The following is a 23959-nucleotide window of genomic DNA, read 5'->3' as shown; positions in this document are numbered from 1 at the left end:
CATTGGAAGAGGTTACCTTAAAGTATTGGTATTTTAATAAAAAAAATTAAAACATTATCCAGCGACTAGTCAATGGTTATCAGTGGTTGGTCAATGCCAGTGAATAATCAATGCAGTAGAAATGAAATGTGTGATATTTTATATGTAAAATTAATCACAACTAAGTTCAAGTAGACTTTGCTGGTTAAAAAAAAAAAGGTTCAAAGAGACTTGAAAGCATTTTAACAAATTTAGGTAACTTATTTAACATTTACATATAATGGGCATTTAAAAAAAAAAAAGAGGTTTTGGGGGGGGGGGTCCCAGCTTGGCTTGGAATATACTGAGTTGATATTTGGACCTGTGCTTAAACCATGGTAGACCAATATCAAGCTAAGGTCGGGATAGTAAAAAATATTAAAAAAAACAAGAAACAAAAAATAAAAAATAAAATAGGCATTTTATTTATTGTTTAAAAGTATGAGGATTTTTTTAAAAAGTATATTCCCTTAGAAAATAATATTAAAATTAGAAGTATCATTTTTCAAATTATTAATAATCAACCAATACATGTTGATTTCATATGATATGAAATCAGGAAATGAACTTAAAATTTGGAATAAGATTTTCTAAAAATGAAATTATAAAAAAATCACAATAGTTATCAAATCAGCTTATTGCATGAAATATATCTAGGAAAACAATCTCATGGTACAAACCAACTTGGACTGTGTTGAACCAAGCTGGAGCAAACCAGCTCCCGAACTCCTCTGCTAGTCTTTCTAAGGGAATGTGGAAATGCATTTGGCAACTTCAAGTGCAGGCGAAGGTTAAAACCTTTTCTGTGGAGGGCTTGCAATGGCGCCATATTTGGCAGAGCCCGGAACCTATGGAGCATCTCTTTCTCCTATGTGATTGGACTCATCATGTCCGGTCTGGCTGCTCTGCTGACTGCTGCTGTAAGGATTGATCCAGCCAAAATATCCTCTTTTGCTGGGTGCTGCCAAAAAGTTGTCCTCTGCAACTGCCTTTCTCATGACTATGAAAAATCTTATATTTGCCAATTTTGTAGGAGTATTTAGAAAACAAGATCAACAGCTGTTTTCTTGGAACTCTGGGAGATAGAGTGCCTCATAAAATTTCTGATCAGTCAGCTCCTCAGTATTCAGAGCCCACTCTCAGTCCTTGAACTAACAAGCTTCTCTTCTCATCAACCATCTGTTGTGGTTGCTAATTTTAGTAGGATGAGTTAGATGTATATTTATTCTCTTCTCTCCTATGAACAAATTTAGTCTCTAAGTATAAGATTTTAATATATTTTATTTCTTATATTTGCTATTTTTTCCGTATTTAACTTAAAAACTAAGATCATAATACATTTATCATAATTAAATTAATTTATTCATATTAATTAAGTAGTCTTATAGTAAAGCATCGTTTCTAAGTTCTAACCTTGTGTTCTAAATATTTCCTTTCATCTTCAATTATTAAAAACAAAATTTACCAGCAACATAGTAGTTTACATAAAATGATCAAAACTAAACCAAAAAACAAGTGGGAAAGAAGACCAGCCGATGGATTGAAAATTTGGTTTTGGGGGGGGGGAAGAAAAATGAAACAAGCGCAAAAGAAATTGGCGCGACGGAGCCAAAAGAGACGAAAGCAGGTGCTTCAGGAGCGCAGACATCACTCGAGCATTGAGACTTGAGAGGGAAGATAATAGAGAAGAGAATGAAAGCAGGATGGCCAAGGCCAACCTTTCGAGCCTTCTACACGAACTACGAGAACGCATTGCAGCTTCGTCATCCTCGCCTAGCCCCGGTAAGGCTGACGACGATGCTTTGGAGATCAGGTTCCGCGCTGTGCTTCCCAATCTTCTTCATGCTTGTGTCTTCCCTTGTTCCTCTGGTATGCTTTCTATCCATTCCCATCATTTTGTTTCTTCTCTACATCTCCTCAGAAAACTTTGGGGGAAAACACTTCTTTTGGCAATTAATGCTTTCTTGCATTGCCGAGCTAGTTAATGTTTCGGTTTCTCTTCTACTTCGCATCATGCGTCGGCGAAACAAAAAAATGTGTGAAGCCTTAGTTAGAACTTAGTAAAGAAGCCACAAGTTTAAAACGGTGGTGCTACTCTGACTGATGGAATATAAGGTTTAACTACGGTAGTTTACTCACGTTCAAGCTGAGACGCTTGGAGTATGAAGTTGATTTTCTGTTTGGCAGCAAATGAGAGAGAAGTGATTGCAGTGGTGAAGCTTATATCTCGTATTGCAAGAAATTTTCCTGGAGTCTTTTACCATGGCAAGGCTAGTGCCTTAGTACCAATCATTGGTCAGATATTACCTTTCTTTGCAGAGCCCGCATTTGGGTGAGTTATTTCAGAGGAATTTCAGTTTTTAACCTTGGAGCTTGTGACTTGTTTTCTCTTTTCTGATTTCTATTGGCATGGCTGTTAGTTATTTGCGTATTAATGCCAAGAATTATTTTATGAACATCTCCAACACACCCCTCTATCGCTCCTTGCAAAGGTAATTTGGACCTTTTTTTCCGTCAACAATTTGGACTTGAATTATAGAGAAATTATAAATCCATTGTATCCTGAGTTCGAATTTATTTTTAACTACGCACATTGTCTGCCGTTTGATCATAGAAGCTTATCACCTTGTGAATGATGTTATTAATCTTGCAAGTTTATTTGTTACTGTTATGAGGGATTTGGAATACTGTAATCTCATGCCAGTTTCTAATAGCGAAGTCTTTACTCTTTAGCTTTCCTCTCTCAACTAGTTCTTTCAAATTTTCAGCTTTAAAATCCAGATATTGTTTTCTTTATTACAACTTTGTATGTCTGTGTACATTAAAGGGTTGACAAAAAGGCACGTGACAAAGCTCAGTATTGTGGTTTGTTCAGTATATGAACTTTCACGTTTGTATGATGTTGAAAGGTTTTGTTTGGCACAGGATGGCTTTATGGTGTTGCTTGCCATAGAAAATTTATTCTCTCTTGTTTTTAATTTGGTAATATGAAAGGGAAAATGATCTTTTTATTCATTTTCTGTTAATAGAAACTATTCCCTGTCTTTTACCTGTAAAATAGCTGTTTATGAAGAATGATGTACAATTTCAGATCTCGTCATGGGGTAATCTTTGAAACTCTTGGGTCACTTTTATCTTTGCTTCGCACTGGAGCACGAGATGCATATAGACAATTTTGTGCTGATGCCATGTTAGTCGTTGAAGGTATGAATGTGAAAATTATGAACTACAATATTCAATGTATCACCCTTTTCTTAAATAAATGATCTGTCTTTTCTTATTTGCTATCTTCTCCATGGCGAATTATGTGATTGATTTCATTGAACTTTTGTTGGTCTCATTTTGAGTTTGGGAGGTTTTTTTTTTTTTTGGGGGGGGGGGAGGGGATGAAAGGGACTGTCCACAACAATTTTTATTGTTGGATCTTTCTATGAAAAATCATGTCATTGATTTTGGTTGATAATGTTGAAATGCTTTTTGTCTTCACAGATATTATACACCTGGTCTCTCTCTGTCTTCATGATGCTAGCAGCACACAATCCACTAGGCTAAGGTTGAAGTGCTTTTGTGAGTCCTTTAAAGGAATTGTCAGTGATCCTGCTATTATTGGAGATCTCCCAGCAAGTAACAAACCTGTCGATGGATGTGGTTTATTAATTGACCTGAGCAACAAAAGGAGATGGCAGCCTTTTGCGACTTGGATTTTAAAGCTTCTCAGCAAATGTCTAACAGAAGGGACACTGTATGTTGAGGGCTTGGTCAACACAGCATTTGTCTCTGCTGCATGTTCTCTTTTATGCTACGGGGATGCTGCTCTGCATATGGTGGGTAACTTTAGCCCCAAATGTTTTAAGATTCATCAGCTGGCTGATAAAACTTGGAATTCTCATCAGCTAGCTGATAAAACTTGGAACTCAGTATTGACTTGATTTATTTGAATTGTTAGAATTAAAAATGACCTGACTCTGAAAATTATGGCTTTTTGGAAGGCATGTTTTGACTTTGTGGGCATCATTGTAACGGTGACGAACTATCATATTGTACCCTATCAGAATTTTATCCAGTCCATAATTACTATCTTGAGTGTGGACAAAGAGGGGCTTCCTGTATTCAGGTTTGACACTGTTTGCTCTGTTCAATGATTTCTTTAGGGCTGGGTTTTAATAGTAAATCAGGATGTCCGCTTGGTAAATTATTTTCTGATTGTTACATGCTTACGGTTTCAACACAGTTTCTGCTTGTATTTATTTAGTTTTAAACTTTGTTGACCTTTTGGAAATAATTTTTACACGAACAAAACGAAGTTAACAGAGAAAATCCATTTAGATTTGTTTATGACTTAGGCTTCACCTGCAGAAACATGGCTTATGATTCATCCATGGGTATTTGCCTCAATTCACTCTACTCCAGTTGCTCAGAAGATGTTGTTAAATCAACAGCTGCTGATTTAGTCAATGTGTTCCTGCAATCGGTGCGGAGAACGGAAAGCAAGGAACTCAAGGTTAAGATTAATACTTAAGTTTTCTTAGTTTAGCTTGGTTTAATATAGAGGTATTCATCTTTTCTACTGAGAGTGATAGACCGGGGCAGTAAATCGTGTACAGGAATCTAATAGTGCTTTTTCCCCCCAAGGTTGCGCTATGCACAGCATATGTGAGGATTGTTAAAGTTTGCCCTCCTCATACCTGGCAGCCAGAATCTCTCGTATCTGCACTTTATCATCCAGAACCATTCTTGCCTTTAATAGAGTGCTTTCAAGCAGCTTTATCTAATCTTGGTCCACATCTTGTGGGAATGCAAGTTTACAATAAGACCTTAACCATATCAGCACATGAAGATAACCTCAGACTTGGAGAAAAGAGGCCCTTTCAGGAGGCGGGCCAATTAAAGATCAAACGACAAAAATTAAATGAAGACGTTGTTGCTGATGCGAATGTCGAGGTGCAATGCAAATATGTTCATATGGTTACTTTAGCAAAGGGAGAAGATTATGCTCACAATATGAATAAGTCTCTTCTGTCATTTGTTCAAAATTTAAATGCTCCTGCTACCGAACCTTCTCCCCTGAGACCAGATATAGCATTATCAGCACTTAGCATGCTTTGCATTGTCTTCTCTATGTATCCAGATACCCATTTGTCACTTATTGTCTTCCGGCAGATGCTTTCATGGCTTCCTTGGATAGTTGAGCAGGTACACTGAGATTGCAGTTACTAATTCATGTTATCTGGTATGTTTCCTTTTGAATAATTATGCTGTCTTTCAATGTAGGCAAAACATGAGAAATCGATTAGCGTTAATATCTCCATTTACCTGGAAGGAATTCACAGCATATTGCTTTCACAAAGTAAGCTTTGAGCCTATCCTTCATTAAGACTGTTGACCAAGTTTTTCACTTATATGCTCTTCCTTTGATTTTCATTTGATTCCAACTAAATTTTATGACTGCTGTCATTCCCTTAATGTTATAAATTTTATTTATTGAACTATAGCTTTGTACTTGGTAAAGTTTTTTGATAGACAAGTAATCTTATATAAGCGTCACTTCTAACTTTGCATACATCTTGGACACAAAATGTCATGGTTGGGCAAACATGAAGCTTGTTTTTCCATGACATGTTTTATTGAAATCATTGTTCAACTTTTATTTTAGTGTGGAGAGGCTCATTAAAATGATGTGCTTTCAAAGCCTTACATTGTGTGTATGGGTTTCTTTTAAGCATTCTTTAATTTCTTCCTTCTGCATGTTGTCTATGTGATGGTTGAGTGGTTAGTTCTTCTAGGGCTGCAGACTGATGATGGACAACAAAGCATGTTGTATTTTGTTAAACTTCCCCTTTTGTTAACTTAAGCATCCATTTCATGCTTGAGAGTTTTATGATTTTTTGACTGCGTGACTGATGAATCAGGTGCCTCTTTCGGAGAGAACAAATTATTACATGGCAATCATGATGCAGACCTTTGGCATGTAGTGCTGAAACTTCCCTGGACTCATAGGCTTCCGGCTGTTGATCATCATTGTCCATGGAAAACAAAATGTCTATCTCTTCAAGTTGCATCTAAGCTAGGTTCAAGTTTGAACAATGAGGTTGTTCTAGAAGTTCTAGATTTGGGTCTTTTTGATGAAGCTGAAGAAGTAAGAATTGAAGCTGTCATTTCTATGCCAGTGATGGTTTTGTGGTTTGGTCATGATTTGTTACCTCCAGTCTTTCAAAGGATGGAGTAAGTAAATAGTTGAAGTTGAATTTTCCCTTTTGGCTTGCATGATTACGGTTTTTTTTTTTTAATTCAAAATTGTCTTTTGTTGGTTGATTCACTGTTATGATTGGACATTGTGCGTCTCCTGTTTTATTTTAATGACAGTTATAGATAAGCTGTTCATACCTGAACTATTTTGTTTCCTGTGGTGACATAATTAAAGTATTTTCTGTCATTTCTATATACCTTAATGGTTTTTCTGTAAACTAATCCAAGACGTCAATTCGTGTGAACAATCATTCTGATTTATTGATGTCACATCATTCTTCAGATTGGATTTGGAACTTTCTTTTGGATATTGTTGTCCAGTCTGAGTGAATATGGCGCAATGGAGTTTCAAAGTTTGGATCTTAGTCATTGGGATGATCTGTTTCCTCTTTTAATCAAGACTTTTTGATTTGGTTTTCTTTAGTTATTAACACCTAATTTCCTGATTCTTTTCTGGGATGTAGTTCCTATGCAGCTTCCTGTTTCTGGTTAAACTATTAAATTTTTTTTTTTCACGGTTGATATTCTTTTATCTTGAAAAACAGTATATCTATTCAAGGCAACTATCTTTTATCTATGAAGAAAATTACTCAATGCTCAAGCACTTTGTAGGCTGGTTTACAGATGAAATAGGAAGCAAAACACCCGGCAAATGGGAAAGCATCCTCCTGCATTCAGGAGGCAAGCCTCTTGCTAGCACTCCTAACTTTTTTCTTCATCCCACCACCCTTGCATCTCTTCATAATCCATTGGTAGTGTTCTACTCATCTTTTTCTTCCAGTTCACCCTACTACCTCTTGCCAGGTTGGCAGCGGTCATATTCTGATACCACAGTGCTGGGACCATTTCCCAGTTATTTTCTGGAACCACTGTGTCTAAAACCACTTCATTTTTGGTCCCCTTCTTTGCGTCTTTTCCTTTTCTGTTGTAGGTCTTAGCCAAAGGTCCATTGAGATAGGTTCCATCAGTCCTTTTTTTAAATTTTTTGTTTTTCTTAATTTAGGTTGGGGATGTGTTTGTTTCTAATATTAAAAAGTAGGAATACATGTGCTGTTCTGTTTTTATGATAAATGGGGATGTGATTGATTGTATAAGTTGATATAGTTTATCATACACCATGGCGCTAAGAATTGCTGGGCACTGCATAGTCTAGAGGTTTTAGTTTGCTGTAAGTTAGGTACAGAAGTATTTCAAGAGAAGGGATTTGTCAGATATATGATGCATGTAAACAAATACTCCCACTAAGGCACCTAAATTAAAATTAGCCAGCACGTTTCATGAAGGTTTAGCTTGAATTCTTCAACTGTATTTTGTGCCATATTTCCTGGGTTTAGCTGTCTGTCGCAAGCTGCTCTGTTTTGGAACTCTCCATGCTCCATTGGCTAGGAGGCCTGTGCTACACAATCTGGACTTGACCTTTTCCCCTTAGACTTGTTATTTAACCCTAGTGTGGTTCCTTGATGAAATCAAAACACTATTTTTTTAAGTCCTTGTGATATGTTTAGGCAGATGTGAAGTCTCCATTACGTCTCATGTTTTTTTTGAGAAAGGTTGGATCTAACAGGTTAATATGTCATGTGTTGGGTGTAGTAACAAATTTCAATCTCGTGTGTAGTTTTGGATTCTGGTTATTTATGATACTTGCATGTTGGCTGTTGAATTATTTGACTGTAATAAGCATCAAATGAGATGTCCAAAGCAACATTTTTTTTTAAATTTTCATCAAAATCTAATGGTTGTTTACTTTTTCAATATCGAATCTGCAGGTCTTTAAAGAGAAACAATGCAAGAGTCAAAACAATTGTTGCTAAATCTCTTGGTCTTTTGTCATGCCTTTACGGATGTAGTAGATCTGTATCTGGTTACACAAATGAGTGCAAATTATATCTCAATGCAAAAATTGAAAAAACATGTTCGACAGTTGATTGTTTGCTGCAAGGTCTCAGGTGTTCGAAATGTGATAGAAAAGTAATTTCCAACTGCAGTGAGCATCATCCTGCTATAGCTTTTCGGTTGGATATCCATGAAGATGTCAGTTCTGATTATAATTTTATTCAACTACAGTCGTTATTTTTTGAACTCCTTTTTGATGGGTCCTCTGAAGATGTCCAAGTTTCCTGTGTGGCAGTTATTAATCGTATTCTTGCACATGGAGATCCTGATGTTTTGCTGAGAACGAGGTCTGAATGGATAAAATGTGTGGATTTTTTACTTGTTAACAAGAGCAAGGACTTGAGAGAAGCATTTTGCAGTCAAATCAGTTCCTTTGCAGAGGACCGTATTTTGAGTTTAATTTTTCCAGAGGACACTGAAAAAGGTAAGGGAAAAGGATTCCTGGATATAATTAAACATGCTGTGGCAGCAGCTGAAAGTCCCCTGATATTAGAGGCTATTTTGGAATGTACATCAGAGATCATGGCTGCTGTTGGTATAGATAACCCACTTTTCTTGTGTTCCCTTATACTATTGGTTGATCAGCTTGATAATTCACGTGTGACTATAAGAATGAATGCCTCAAGGTTAATACATAAATCCTGTTTTCTGCATCTTAAAGGAGGACTTGAGGTAATTCTTTCCAAAGATGTTCTTATTCGAACCCAACTCTTTAATTATCTCTCTGAGAGACTTGCCAGCCGCCCCCACTTAGTGAGGGAGTTTGCTGAAACTGTTTTTGGTGTTGAAACTGAAGAATTTGTCAAGAAAATGATTCCTTTTGTTCTCCCTCAGCTTGTGGTGTCTCAACAGGATAATAGTCAAGCACTTCTTACCTTATATGAGTTGGCCAAGTGCTTGAACACTGATATGGTGCCTCTAATAGTTAACTGGTTGCCAAAAGTCCTTGCTTTTGCTCTTCATCAAGAAGATGACCGGCAGTTACTTGCTGCTGTGCAGTTTTACCATGCACAGACTGGTTCTGACAAGCAGGAAATATTTGCAGCTGCATTACCTGCACTTTTGGATGAACTTGTATGCTTTGTCGATGTTGATGATGCAGATGAGATAAGCAGAAGGTAATTTGAGTGAATTTATGAGTCTGATGTTGATATTTGGCTAAAATATACAAAACTTCCTTGAACTTTGAACCATGTGCAAAGAACCTTCTTGACCTTTTAATGTTGACAAGGAATCTATAGTCATTTATTTCATTATTTCACTAACGGAATGTGATATGTTATTGACCTCATATCTCCTTGAACTGCTTTTTGGCGGTGGAGTCCATCCTTCAAATTTTGAGTTATGTGTAAATGATTCCCCTACACTTTAAGTCACCTTCATGTCAAGATGTATCTTTTTAATGAGATAATGGGCAAACTAATGAATGAGAGTTCTTTGTATGAATGTGAAATTTTAGGGAGCCTTAATTCTTTTTATTACTAGGTATAATTTGTAAATACCATTGTGTGCTGCTTCTGAACCATTGACTTTTGCTATAAAATCTTTATGAGCATTGTTTTGTACGTAAGTGTAGCTGTTTATGTTTTGGATCATAAGGAATTACCATCTATCAGGAATGGTTAGACACCCAAGTGGGAGGGGTAGAATGAATTGTGTGCTTTAGAAAAAAAATTTGAAACTAAATGACATATTTTTTAAGAAATCGCTGAGAGAATGCTGTGCCAAAAATAAAATGGATCTTTGAAAATTGAGATGCAACTGGGAATCCAAGAATTTTGATGAAGAATAAGAAGTTGCACAAATGAATGAGTTAGTGACAACAATAAAGGGCAGTGAAATGATGAGAGAGAAGAGTGAGAAAGATCAAATGCAAAAAGTTTTCCCTGGTTTGGCTTATAGCACGGGCGTAAGTGTTTGCTAAGAGTAGTACTCAAGCAATATTCCAAGAAGCACATGCAAACTCCTTACATTAAATGACTCAAATGAGTCTCACAATTAAGGGTCTCTCCTCATACAATGGGTTTTCACCTTACAACTACTCAGGGAATCTCTATCTTGCATATTTTAAATTCTCTCCAAAGAAATAGAAAATATCAGCAAAGACTCTCAAAAGAGGAGCTCTACAATGGAAACAAAGTTAGAAGTAAAAGAGAGTGATTTAGAGCTCAAGAATGATTTCATTAGATTAAAGCAAGTTTTCTCCATGTTTCTTAGTTCATAAGGGCTCCTATTTATGTCACAAATCCCAATAGAGCTGTTTGAGAGAGAAGGAAAGTTAAGTTGTGCAAAAAATCATCGTAAAGTTGCAGGAGCTTTTCTGCACTGCACCAGTCAACTGGTCCTCAACTGCCCTTTATAGATTCTGGAGTTTGAGGAAGAGGGAAAGAGACACTTAGTTGACTGCTCACTTATGAAATGATAGTCATTTCCAATAGTAGGCTAGTTAGATGCTGCTCACGTACCAGTTGACAGGTCCTGCACCAAATGCATTTATGTATGAGCAAGACTACTTGGTTTGCACTCTGACAAATAGGATCCTCGAGAAGTCCAAAAATGCTCCTTTTTAAAATTTTGAACTCAAATGATTTGAAAGAACATTTCCCAAGAGCTCTAACAACCTGAAAGCCTTTAACGATAAATCCTAAGCCCCAAAAGGCTGTTTTGATATTCTGTTGTGCAGCATTCTGGCCTTGACATAGTGAATTCTTGAATGCACTTGCCCAAATTAATTGTCACCATCAAAATTCTATATATAATTATATTTTTTTTTTGCTCTTGCTGACTTGTGGATTTGTTGTGGCTATGGCTGGCAATTATCAAGTTGTGCATATGCAATTCCTATGTACTAAACTTTTCTTTTTAAAAAAAATGACAGTTTAGTGGAGTAAATAGCTATTCTAAGAAACTGAATAATGTAAATTTCAGACTGTATGACGTTCTTGTATTTATTTAACAGGTTAGCAAGAGTGCCTCAGCTAATCAAAGACATTGCTAAAGTTTTGACGGGTGGGGAAGATCTTCCAGGATTTTTGAGGAGTCACTTTGTTGGCCTTCTTAATAGTATAGATAGAAAAATGCTTCATGCTGATGATTTTGTGCTTCAGAGGCAAGCCCTGACACGTATTGAGATGTTGATTAAAATGATGGGTTCCCATCTTAATACTTACGTGCCTAAACTGATGGTTCTCCTTATGCATGCCATAGACAAAGAATCACTTCAAGGGGAGGGTCTATCTGTCTTGCATTTTTTCATTGAACAGTTGGCCAAAGTTTTGCCATCTAGCATTAAGCATATAATTTCTCAAATTCTGGCTTCTCTTCTTCCTTTCCTGGAAAGAGACAGAGAAAATCCTTCAATACATATTGACAGAGTGGTAAAAATTTTAGAGGAACTTGTATTGAAGAACAGTGTCATTCTGAATCAGCATATACGTGAGTTTCCTCCGTTGCCTAGCATCCCGGCTCTGGCAGAAGTTAATAGAGCAATTGAAAAAGCTCGTGGATCAATGACCTTGAAGGATCAATTGCGAGATATAGTTGATGGTTTAAATCATGAGAACTTGAATGTGAGGTATATGGTAGTGTGTGAACTGCGTAAGCTTCTGAACCTAAGATGGAAGGATGTTACAACTCTGATCATTGCTGAAACTAGTTCTGATTTGGATGTCTTGAGTTCTTTGATCACATCTTTACTTAGAGGGTGTGCAGAAGAATCAAGAACGGCAGTTGGACAGAGATTAAAGTTGGTCTGTGCTGATTGTCTTGGAGCCCTTGGTGCTGTTGACCCTGCTAAAGTAAAGGGATTTTCATGTCAGCGTTTCAAAATTCAATGCTCTGATGATGACCTCATATTTGAGCTGATCCACAAACACCTAGCTCGAGCATTTAGATCAGCACCAGATACTGTTATTCAAGACTCAGCTGCATTGGCCATACAGGAGCTTCTAAAAATTGCTGGTTGTGGAGCATCACTTGATGTAAATGCATCAACTTCCACATCACAGGCACAAAAGGATAAAGAAACTTTGGTAGCTGTTGCATCTGAGTTTGAGTGTACTGATGGTATGAGTCGGATGAATAATAGGGGCCAGAGATTATGGGATCGATTCTCTAATTATGTGAAAGAAATAATAGCCCCATGCCTAACATCTAGATTTCAGCTTCCTAGTGTGGGTGACTCAACATCTGTTGGTCCTATTTACCGCCCATCTATGTCATTTAGAAGATGGATATTTTTTTGGATAAGAAAACTAACTGTGCATGCCACTGGATCCCGTGCATGCATTTTCAATGCTTGCCGAGGTATTGTGCGTCACGATATGCAAACAGCAATATATTTACTTCCCTACTTAGTTCTTCATGCTGTCTGTCATGGCACTCAGGAGGCACGTTGCAGCATAACAGAAGAAATCCTTTCTGTTCTTGATGCAGCTGCATCAGAAAACAGTGGTGCTTCAGTTCATGGGTTTAGTGGTGGGCAAAGTGAAGTTTGTATTCAAGCTGTGTTTACTCTTCTTGATAATCTTGGACAGTGGGTGGATGATGTTGAACAAGAAGTTGCTCTTTCCCAGTCATCTCATTCATCAGCTAAGCAACAAAAATCAAAGGATCAAAGTTCAATTTCTTTGGCTGTTCAGGAACAACTCCTTGTTCAGTGTAAGTATGTTTCAGAGCTTTTATCTGCAGTTCCAAAGGTGACCCTTGCTAGAGCTTCCTTTAGGTGTCAGGCTTATGCAAGGTCTTTGATGTACTTTGAATCTCATGTGAGGGAAAAGTCAGGTGCTTTCAACCCTGCCGCTGAGAGGAGTGGCACCTTTGAGGATAAAGATGTTTCCCATCTTATGGAAATATACAGTTGTTTGGACGAGCCAGATGGACTATCTGGCTTGGCATGTTTATGCAATTCTTTGAGGTTGCAGGATCAGCTACTAATAAATAAGAAATCTGGGAACTGGGCTGATGTTTTGACTTCCTGCGAGCAGGCTTTGCAAATGGAGCCTAACTCAATTCAGAGACATTCAGATGTTCTTAACTGCTTGTTAAACATGTGCCACCTTCAGGCAATGGTCACTCATGTTGATGGTCTAATTTCTAGGATTCCTCACTACAAGAAAGCATGGTGCATGCAAGGTTTGCAGGCAGCCTGGAGGCTTGGCAGGTGGGAATTGATGGATGAGTACCTCAGTGGAGCTGAAGAAGAAGGTTTACTTTGTAGCTGCTCTGAAAGTAATGCTTCATTTGACTTGGACGTTGCAAAGATTCTCCAGGCAATGATGAAGAAGGACCACTTCTCAGTTGCAGAGAAACTTGCTTTATCTAAGCATTCACTAATTGCCCCCTTAGCTGCTGCAGGCATGGATTCATACATGCGAGCTTACCCATTTGTTGTAAAACTTCACTTGCTACGGGAACTGGAAGACTTCCATTCTCTTTTGAGCGGTAGCTCTTTCTTAGAGAAATATTTTCATTTGGATGATATAGATTTCTCTAAAATGATGGATAATTGGGAAAGTCGACTTAGATTTACACAGCCATCACTTTGGGCCAGGGAGCCACTTTTGGCTTTCAGGAGACTGGTTTTTGGCGCCAGTGGTCTTGGAGCTCAAGTTGGGAATTGCTGGCTTCAGTATGCAAAACTATGTCGCATGGATGGTCATTATGAAACAGCTAACAGGGCAATTTTAGAAGCCCAGGTCTCGGGTTCACCTAATGTCACCAGGGAGAAAGCTAAACTTCTCTGGAGCACCCGTCGGTCTGATGGAGCCATTGCAGAGTTGCAACAATCTCTGTTGAACATGCCTGTTGAAATTTTAGGCTCTGCTGCAATATCATCTATTTCGAGCCTTTCCTTAGTACCACTTAATCCTCCACATCTTATTTGTGACAGTCAAGCTATGAATGAGAGCAAAGATATAGCCAAGACCCTTCTTCTCTACTCAAGGTGGACTCATTACACTGGGCAGAAGCAGAAGGAAGATGTAATAAGTCTTTACACGAGGGTAAGGGAACTGCAGCCCAAGTGGGAGAAAGGGTACTTCTATATGGCTAAATATTGCGATGAGGTGCTTGCTGATGCTAGGAAACGCCAGGAGGAGAACTTTGAACTTGGTCCTAGACATGTTTCTGCAGCTTCAGTTGTTGGCTGTTCAAATTCAAATGTTGAGAAGCGTTGGTGGTCCTATGTGCCTGACGTGCTGCTATTCTATGCAAAAGGGCTTCACAGGGGACACAAAAATCTATTTCAGGCACTTCCAAGGTTATTAACCTTGTGGTTTGACTTTGGGAGCATGTATCAAAGAAGCGGTTCATCTAACAAGGACCTGAAGAATGTACAAGGGAAGGTTGGTGGAGAATTTCTCTCATATTTTTGTTCTCTTCAATGCATTGAAATTCTTCCCATGCGTTCCCTTTTGTGCTGATGCTACTGCCTTTTTTACTTTGGTAGGTAATGAGTATTATGAGAGGCTGTTTGAAGGATTTACCAACATATCAGTGGTTGACGGTGCTGCCTCAATTGGTATCAAGAATATGCCACCAGAATGAAGAAATTGTTCGACTAGTCAAGCTTATCATTACCTCAGTTCTCCGCCAGTACCCCCATCAGGGGCTATGGATTATGGCAGCAGTTTCGAAGTCAACTGTTCCTTCGAGGAGGGAAGCAGCAGCAGAAATAATACTAGCTGCACGTAAAGGTTTCAGCCCAGGAAGCAATGAGAGCAATTTGTTCGTTCAATTTGCTAGCCTCATAGACCATCTGATCAAGTTGTGTTTCCATGCTGGCCAGCCCAGAGCGAGGACAATTAATATTTCCACTGAGTTTAGTGCTCTTAAGAGAATGATGCCCCTGGGAATTATCATGCCCATTCAACAATCTCTGACTGTTAATCTGCCTGTATATGATGGAAACCTGAGCGATTCACTGACGTATACTATCTTTTCCCACACAGATCTTCCTACTATATCAGGCATTGCTGATGAGGCTGAGATTCTCTCTTCTCTTCAGCGACCTAAAAAAGTATGTTGACATGGTCTTTATATCTTTATTTTTTATTTTTTTTTCATTTGATAGTCTTAAATCTTTAGTGTACAGTTAACTGATGATTGGATTAGCAAGCTTTCATTGCATATATTTGCCCTATCTTGCCTATTTGATTGAAGATTGAGTGTATCATCACTGAGGAAAATGCATTTCAGGATGAAAAATTTGTGAGGAAATTAAATGTTTTCTTGTCACCATCATTATCTGTTTTTGGCACCGAATGCACTAGGGGCAGATATCTTTGCAATTGTAGGTTGTAGTTTGTATCATCTTTGTAATAGGTGTGCCTGTGTACTTCAGATAATTCTACTAGGCAGTGATGGTCTTGAACATCCATTTCTTTGCAAACCCAAAGATGATCTCCGCAAAGATGCTCGCATGATGGAATTTACTGCAATGATCAACCGGTTGCTATCCAAATATCCTGAAAGCCGCCGAAGGAAGCTTTATATTCGTACATTTGCTGTGATTCCTCTGACAGAGGACTGTGGTATGGTAGAGTGGGTGCCTCACACTCGTGGACTTCGACAAATTCTTCAAGACATATACATTACTTGTGGAAAGTTTGATAGGCTGAAAACTAATCCTCAAATCAAACGAATTTATGATCAATCCCAAGGTAAAATGCCAGAAGATGAGATGCTGAAGAACAAAATTCTGCCAATGTTTCCTCCTGTTTTCCACAGATGGTTCTTGACCACATTTTCTGAGCCTGCAGCATGGTTCAGGGCCCGTGTTGCTTATGCTCACACTACTGCAGTTTGGTCCATGGTTGGACACATCGTGGGACTGGGTGATCGGCATGGTGAAAATATTCTTTTTGATTCAACCAATGGTGACTGTGTTCATGTTGATTTCAGTTGCTTATTTGACAAAGGATTGCAGTTGGAGAAGCCTGAGCTTGTGCCCTTTAGGCTAACCCAGGTTAGAAAAACATAAAATTTGTAGTATATTCAACATGAATGTCTTTCTTCAGACTTCCGTGTGTTTCAAATCCAGTCTACCACTTTTTCTCTACTTCAATGAGAGTAATTTCAGCGGTTATTCAAGAGTTGGTGACAATGATCCATTCTTTTTTATTATTTAACGACACATAAAAGTGATTATTTTATACTAATTATTTCTTCTAATTCCTTCTGGAAATTGGCCACCGGGTTTTCCTGGATTCTTTGATGGAACCTACAGAACATGATTGATGGGTTAGGCATTACTGGATATGAGGGTACCTTTTTGAGGGTTTGTGAAATTACCCTCTCTGTACTGAGGACACACAGGGAGACTCTTATGAGCGTGCTTGAAACTTTCATCCATGATCCTCTTGTGGAATGGACGAAGTCTCATAAATCAAGTGGAGTAGAAGTTCAGAATCCACACGCACAGGTCCAGTAATATTTTCTTCTTTCATTATTGGAATAAGTTTTGTCTTGATGAATTTACCATGCTACGCTTTACTGGTGACTTTGGTTCTGTGATTTATTGAGGTTAGTTTAAATTATCCTGAAGCCCTTCTTTTCAGCAGCTTATTTCTAGGCAAGGTTGCAATTATCAATAATGTAGAGTAAATTAAATTCTAAGAGAATTCAATTGATGTAACTTTCCCACTTTTTGCAGTCGTTTTCAGAGTAAATACTATATGCTAGGTTCCTTGGTTACGGTTTGGGAAATATCATTGGAGTAGTTCTGCTATAACTGTCATTATTATAGTAAGGCTAGAAGCAGTTTTTGTTCGTGTTATAAATAGAATAGATTTGTTATAACTTTATTACATTAATTTGATCAGCGTGCCATCTGTAATATTGAGGCAAGGTTACAAGGAGTAGTAGTTGGTGTTGGGGCTGCCCCATCATTACCTCTTGCAGTAGAAGGTCAAGCTCGTAGGCTAATTGCTGAAGCAGTTTCTCACAAGAATCTTGGAAAGATGTATATATGGTGGATGCCGTGGTTTTAAGTAATCAATTGATTGGAAAAAAATTCAGACAGGTATCATGTCATCAGTTTTATTTCCTTATGTCATTTTAATGTTGAAGTGTCATGTATATGTTTGTATACAGAGCAGTTATATCTGATCTCCTTGTCTATAACATGTCCTGCACTTGCGTTTTAGTGTTGCTATATCTTGTTCTGTCGTGGTTTTTGTGAGTGCTTGTGCTTCATAGATGTAGTAGTATACGGGCGATGGGGTTATTGTATCTTGCGTACGTCTCTCTTAGTAATGATATTTATATGCTTTGAATATTTTGAAAATATATGATTAGTTCTTCCTACCAGATTTCCTAACTCAACGAACTGAACCGTTGCAATGCTTTCTTTGATTGATGTCGTGGAATGGTACATCTTTTTAATTAATTCTCTTAAGCGAACGCAACGCATCTTATGTCATAATGTCGATGAAAAACTTTTTTTCCTACCGCAGGTTTGTTGTGTAACATAGGTTGGACTAGAGGGAGGTCCTCATTTGGTCTGTCGTAAACTAAGTGTTGTAGTTGCCCACTTGCTAAATACATAGGAATATGTGGTTCATACTTTCGTTTTTGCTTTGGTCATGCCACCAGGATGCAGGGGGTGAATGGGTGCCCGATCGCAGCATGCCACGAGCTGTGTTATGAGATGCGCAGGAATTGGAAAGCGGAGCCAAAACCTTGAAAGTTAGGAATTCGACCGCATTATGATAGAGGCAGAGTGCAGAATAAAGGTTTTGTTGGGCAAGGACGTTGCAAAATGCAGGTTGACGCTCTTTTCTGCTTAGAAGAGGTAGCGTGTGGAAGGCATGTTGGTTTTGCCATGAATAGAATTGAAACTCGAAAGAACACGTCTTCCTTCCTTGTATTCGTTTGTATAGAGCCGCGCACCTTGTATTCGTTTTGGCTTCTGCCTTTAAGCCTCAAGGCATATTGCAGGTCGCGTTTCCTCTTCCCCCACGTTTCTATGACATAGGACACGAGGCTTTCCTCCACTTCCCGAGTATTGGCTGCTGGGCGGGACTGGAAGACACGTGACTTTTTAGCAGCATTTGTTAACTATTACAGTGAAGACATAGATGATAAATCAATAGTAATTACTTCCTGCCAAAATTAATTAATTAATAATTCTTTTTCTTCATCAATGGAAGGGGTGGGCCCATTGGCTTCGGATGTGTTACTAAAATATTAATTTTTTTAAAATTGTGTATATTAAAATAAAAACTCCTAAAAATAAAGTAAATATTATTAAATTTAAGCACACTAACCTTAATTTGGAAGAATGTTATGACCACCTTCATGTGACTCAATTCCATCATATTTTAGAATTTTGACCTTAAAATACACCAAAGCTCCAAAGTTGACTTTAATTAGTCTTTATGTTTACTTAATAATTCTTAAATGTGTAGGGATGATGAGTTATAATATTAATGGGTTATAAATAATACAACTTCCTAATGTCATATTTTAAAATTGAACTTAATACTAAACATTGATTATAATAACCGTGATCCACAAATAAGTTCTACGCTCGCAAGTAGTAAATGATCTAGTCGGACCCTCAATCTCTCAGACAGGAAAAGCAACCAAATCCCATAGAGATTTTGGCATGCTTCGAATAAATAACGAATAGAGAATATGAAATATGAGAAAGGACAACCAAACGTGGGAAAGATAGAAGAAACTTATTGAGTGGTAAGTGCTTTTGAAGTTGCTGGTTTCTAAGAGCCCTTTGTAGAATAATCGATAGTAGAACATAAAATAACTACCACTATCATTGTTATGTTTGCATGAAGATAAGAAACAAAAAGAAAAGAAAAGATAGAATTGATTTTTTTTTTGGTGACAGTCCATTGATCAGTTGATTATTTTCTTGGTCCTTTAATATAATTATAATGACTTGAATAAGTTGTTAAATGTGATTTTTTTTTTTTTCCTAAATTCATTCATTCCAAATGTGAAGGATCGGAGGAAAGAACGCGTAATCGGTCGCATAAAATGGTGGAAAGCCCAGTGTTCGTCCGTCACTGCATGCGGAAGACCTCACCCCTGCTTCTTCTTCCCCAAGGTATCTACGAAGATCCTGACTTTCTCTTCGACCCTTTCCGATATCAATTTAGTCATCATCGCCCCTATCTATTTCATCGAAATTATACCATTCTCAATTTCAGAAGATGAATAAGAGGCCAAAAATGAGCAACGAGAAGGCCGTTGTCAATGTCTGGCAGCGAGAGTGAGGTCAGATACCCGGCAGGAATTTCTCTCACCGCCTCGGAGCCTCTGAGGTATAAATTTTCTATAACTCTGTACTTGGTTCCCTTCTTTATTGTACTTGGCAACTCGTTTTTTCTTAATTTGTTCTTGTTAATTACTCTTTAACTCCAGACTCTGGCAGGAAGAAAGATTCGCTCTCGTGGTGGCAATGCAACTGTTTATTGAGCGTGTCTGACTTAGGATTTTCTCCCGATGTCAAGTTACCATAATGCGTTTTGCCTTTTATGTTTTTGAAACTACTACGACTAGTCCTTTTGAGGCTTGCAGGTCATGTCTATTTTGTCCGGTTGAAGCTTTGAAAATTTCATCATTCCTATTGGATGTGATCTTTCCAAGAAACTGTACAATGCACTTTAATTGTAAAACTGTATATAAAAAATGGCATCTTATTTATAAAAGATGCATTAATAACGGAGAGAAACTAAAAATATATTTAAAAAATTGTAAACGTTGTCATGTTCGTGTTAAAAATGCTATCCTTGGAAGCTACAGTTAAAAACAGGGCATCTTATATCAGTACCTGGGGATGTTGATATAAAAGATGTTAAGAACAGTTAGTGAAAGTTAATGCCAAGAATGAAATATGTGGTATTATATTCTTAATTGAAACTCGAACTCTAAATTTATAGAAAATTTTCGTTCTTCTTCTTCTTCTTCTAAATCTCCCTTCTGATTTAGATGTAAACACAATTAGTGTTCTCGACCCTTACTCATATGCCATCTTCGATATGCGGATAAAGAAAAGACAACTTTTATCAAGCCTGTATAAAGAAGCTCAAAGATCTAATCTTATTGATGGGATTTGTTTCAGGATCTTGTCCTCCGACTTGATGTATGCAGGAAACTTGAAAAGCACAGGGGCTGTGTAAATACTGTAAGCTTCAATGAAGATGGTGACATTTTGGTGTCGGGTTCTGGTGACAAGGATGTTATCCTCTGGGACTGGAAAACTGGGAATATCAGACTACCTTTTGATTCGGGTCATAGTAATAACATTTTTCGTGCAAATTTTGTGCCCCTCAGATGATAGAAGCATTGTCACTTTTGCTGCTGAAGGACAGGTACATCATATTACATTATGATGGACCATGTCTATTCTATTTGACTGTTTTAGGAGTAACCATTTGTAATAAATCTGGAATGTATACTCTCCCTAACTTTTGAATTTGTTTTATGTTGAGAACCGCTAAAATGAAATAGGGTTTCAAATGGATAACTATTTACGAAAGCTGTTCATCTACATTGAAATCAGGAGAAATGCAATGTCTTTTTTTTTTTTTTTGGTGAATAAAGGATAAACTAGTCAGAAAAAAAAATACATAACCAAACTACGTTAATCCAGGCGAACTCGTGTTGGAGTCCCTATGCCCAGTAGATCCTTATGCAATTGCTCCTCCAAGCCTGTTGGAGGTATTACCCAAGATCTTTTCCTTAGGAAACCTTGATGCGCCATCTTGTCTGCACAAGCATTTGCTTCTCTGTATATAGCTTTAAACCTCAGTTGCCATTCTCTTGCCATTAGCTCTCTTACTTCCTCCATTAAGCCATTATATTCCTCTAATGCAATGTCATTTTTGTTATATATATATGAAGTTCATTTGTTTTGTAGCATACTGTCTATTTTAGGTGAGACATGCTCAGATTCCGAAACGTGGAGATGTGGAAATGAAGTTACTGGGCAGACATCATGGAAGGGCCCATAAGTTGGCTATTGAGCCTGGCAGTCCCCATACCCTTTATACCTGTGGTGAAGATGGATTAGTACAACATATAAGTGAAATGTTTCCTTTGCTATAACTAGTTGTTTATTCTTCAGTCTTCTTTGACAATTTCATTAATGAGTAATGACTACAAATGGGCAAGCCCTTTAGCTATTAACTTTCTTTTGGTGAAGCATCCTTTTAGCTACAAATGTACAATGTTGACAAGCCTTAATATTGTTTGGTTGGTGACTCTCAAACTAGAAATGAATGTAGTGTTGATGTCAACTGTTAAGTCTTTGATCTTATGCTTGTTGTGACCGGGCACTCCCTCAGTCTCGGTCTCTATTTAAATTAGAAGTTTTATTTTACACTCTTGTTGCTTAGTCAAGTGATGGTAAGTATTATTGCAGTTTGATCTGAGAACTAGGACTGCAACAGAACTTTTTACATGCCAGCCTACCAATGATAGAAAGCATTACCTGCCATTCATCCGTCTTCATGCAATTGCAATTAATTCAAGGAACCCAAATCTTTTTGCAGTTGCTGGGTCTGATGAGTATGCTCGAATTTTTTATATTCGCAAGTATAAATGGGACGGATCTACTGAGTTTGGTCAACCCACTGACGTCTTTTGCCCTTAGCGCTTGATTGGTGATGAGGAAGTTGGAATTACGGGCCTGGCATTTTCTGAACAGAGCGAGCTGCTTGTGTCTTACAATGATCAGTTCATTTATCTTTTCACACCAGATATGGGTTTGGGTCCAAACCGTGTTCCTAGTTCTCTTCCTTCTAAAAACAGTGATGCCAATGGATTGGGAGGTAACTATGTTTTCGCTTCATCACCATCTAATGTAGATGTTGATGAGACAATTACTGCACAAGTTTACAAGGGCCATAGGAATTGCAAGACAGTGAAGGGTGTTAACTTTTTTGGTCCTAAATGTGAGTATGTGGTGAGTGGGTCAGATTGTGGTCGGATTTTCATTTGGAGAAAGAAAGGTGGCAAGCTTCTTCGTGTAATGAAAGCAGATAAGACAGTTGTCAACTGTATTGAGTCTCATCCTACAATGGTTCTTGCAAGCAGTGGAATTAATAATGACATCAAAATATGGTCCCAAGGCACTTGAGAAAGCTACTTTACCCAAAAATATAAACCAGGTATGAATTCAGCCTTGTTGGGTTAATTTGTGCAAGTCAAAAAGATAGTGCGCAAAATGATATTAAGTGGCATCATGCCTTTTATGTGTGGTGTACTCTAGGTTCAACTTAGAACTGTACCTTATAAAACTCAAACTATTTTCCAAAAATTATTATTTTCAAATAAACTCAAGAAACCGAATAAATGATGAGATGTTTTCTGCTGTAAGAATCTCCGAAAATCCTTTTCAGCCTTCTTTCCTCCTCCTGCTCTTGGCAGGTGATCCCAATCTTGACTTACGGTTTCTAGTGCTCCTTGAAAAAAAGTTCAAGGACAAAATTGGATTTTAACCCATTAGAATAATCTTCAAAGGAAAATTTTCTTTTTCTGGGCTTCCTTGGTTGAGCAGTTTATTTGGGAATTTTGACTCGCTAAATTTTTTGGGATCTTTGAATTTTAAAATTCCAAATCAATTTTGTTTACTATATTTTAATAACAATTGATAATATTTAAAAAGCAAATTACACCATATTTTTGTAATCATTCATGATTTGGGATTCTAAAATTTTAAAGGTATTTTTTTGGGAATTTTTCGAAATTTTTTCCCTATAATATAAAATGGAAAACATCTTATTTACTTAAAATCTGTAGTTTTTAAACAATAGAATTTTTTTTTATTCTTTCTTTTTCCTTTTTCTGAGAGGAAATGCATTCTCTTCTTAGTCTAGAAAACCTAGTTTTGACTCTTGAAAATCGAATGCTAATTAAATCGGACCATAATGTTTGTCTTGCATTTACGATATCTTTATATTTTGTTGATGAGCTTGCTTTTAATTCTGTTCTTACCTGGGCTGCTTGCTTCTAACGTTGTGGGATGGCAGTAAAAAGGGGGAAGATTTAGTTTTCTATTGACGCTATACCATTATCTGGGATCTTGGTCGGTGTGACCCACCCCCATTACCTAGAAACCTTGCATTTAGAGGGGGATTGAACTAGCTATTGTTCTGTGTGTGGGTGGATCAGAGAAGCGAAGGTTTCATGTGTTCTTTAAGCTGTTTTGGGCAGCAGAGGAACCAATTTCTCTTAAGTTAATTCTATGACCAGAGTTCCTGTATTTGATGTGATTATGATGACGATGATGCCACATGGTGATAATAGTGATTATGTCGATAGTAACAATGGCAATGCTGATCACTTAGCTTGGTGGTTGCAATGATAATAACTTTGCGTGTCCGACAGAATTCACAAGCTAGGCGGCGGATGTCCCAGATAGCTTATCAAGGCCTGCGACTATTTTCACTTCCCAGGCGGAGGATTAACATAGACGGCAATGAACATAACATGGCTCTGCGACGGGCGTTTCTGGAGTTGACCTCAAGATTCTATGCTGCTGATGATGAGGGCTCCGGTAACGTTGATGGGGCAGACATAACCGGCTAGGGGCGGATTTGTTCATTTTAATGTCACTCTTCTTGACTTCGAAGAACGGTGGCAATTGTATGAATATAGCACAGGAATTTACAAGGGTAATTGTGCATATATCGATGTGTGTGTATAAAATAAATTATTCTGTGGGCATGTTCTTATAACCTTATTTATAATCATTTGTCTTTACTTAATAAGAAAAACTTCTATGTAATTTTCTATTTCTTATCATTAAATTATTTATTTGAAACATGCTAACACG

At 37.6% G+C, this 23959-nt stretch overlaps 1 protein-coding gene and 1 pseudogene across 1 annotated transcript; both read left to right on the top strand.

The window, feature by feature from the left end:
• Positions 1-1683: 1683 nt before the first annotated feature.
• Positions 1684-18270, top strand: LOC114753027 (serine/threonine-protein kinase ATR-like). Its single transcript, XM_028941707.1, has 16 exons — positions 1684-1887; positions 2206-2350; positions 3110-3222; positions 3508-3842; positions 4008-4132; positions 4375-4519; positions 4651-5211; positions 5290-5365; positions 5928-6240; positions 8031-9275; positions 11117-14501; positions 14606-15175; positions 15500-16123; positions 16385-16579; positions 16980-17179; positions 17752-18270. The coding sequence occupies exons 1-15, from the start codon at positions 1722-1724 to the stop codon at positions 17145-17147; spliced, it is 8166 nt and encodes a 2721-aa protein (XP_028797540.1). The 5' UTR covers positions 1684-1721; the 3' UTR covers positions 17148-17179; positions 17752-18270.
• Positions 18271-19103: 833 nt separating this feature from the next.
• Positions 19104-23949, top strand: LOC114753028 (DDB1- and CUL4-associated factor 8-like; annotated as a pseudogene).
• The last annotated feature ends 10 nt before the right edge of the window (positions 23950-23959 follow it).

Source organism: Neltuma alba, unplaced genomic scaffold (assembly GCF_004799145.2).
Source record: "Neltuma alba isolate B1F8T4 unplaced genomic scaffold, ASM479914v2 tig00007632_pilon, whole genome shotgun sequence".
Taxonomy (NCBI): Eukaryota; Viridiplantae; Streptophyta; class Magnoliopsida; order Fabales; family Fabaceae; genus Neltuma; species Neltuma alba.
This window is presented reverse-complemented; position numbering and strand designations above follow the sequence as displayed.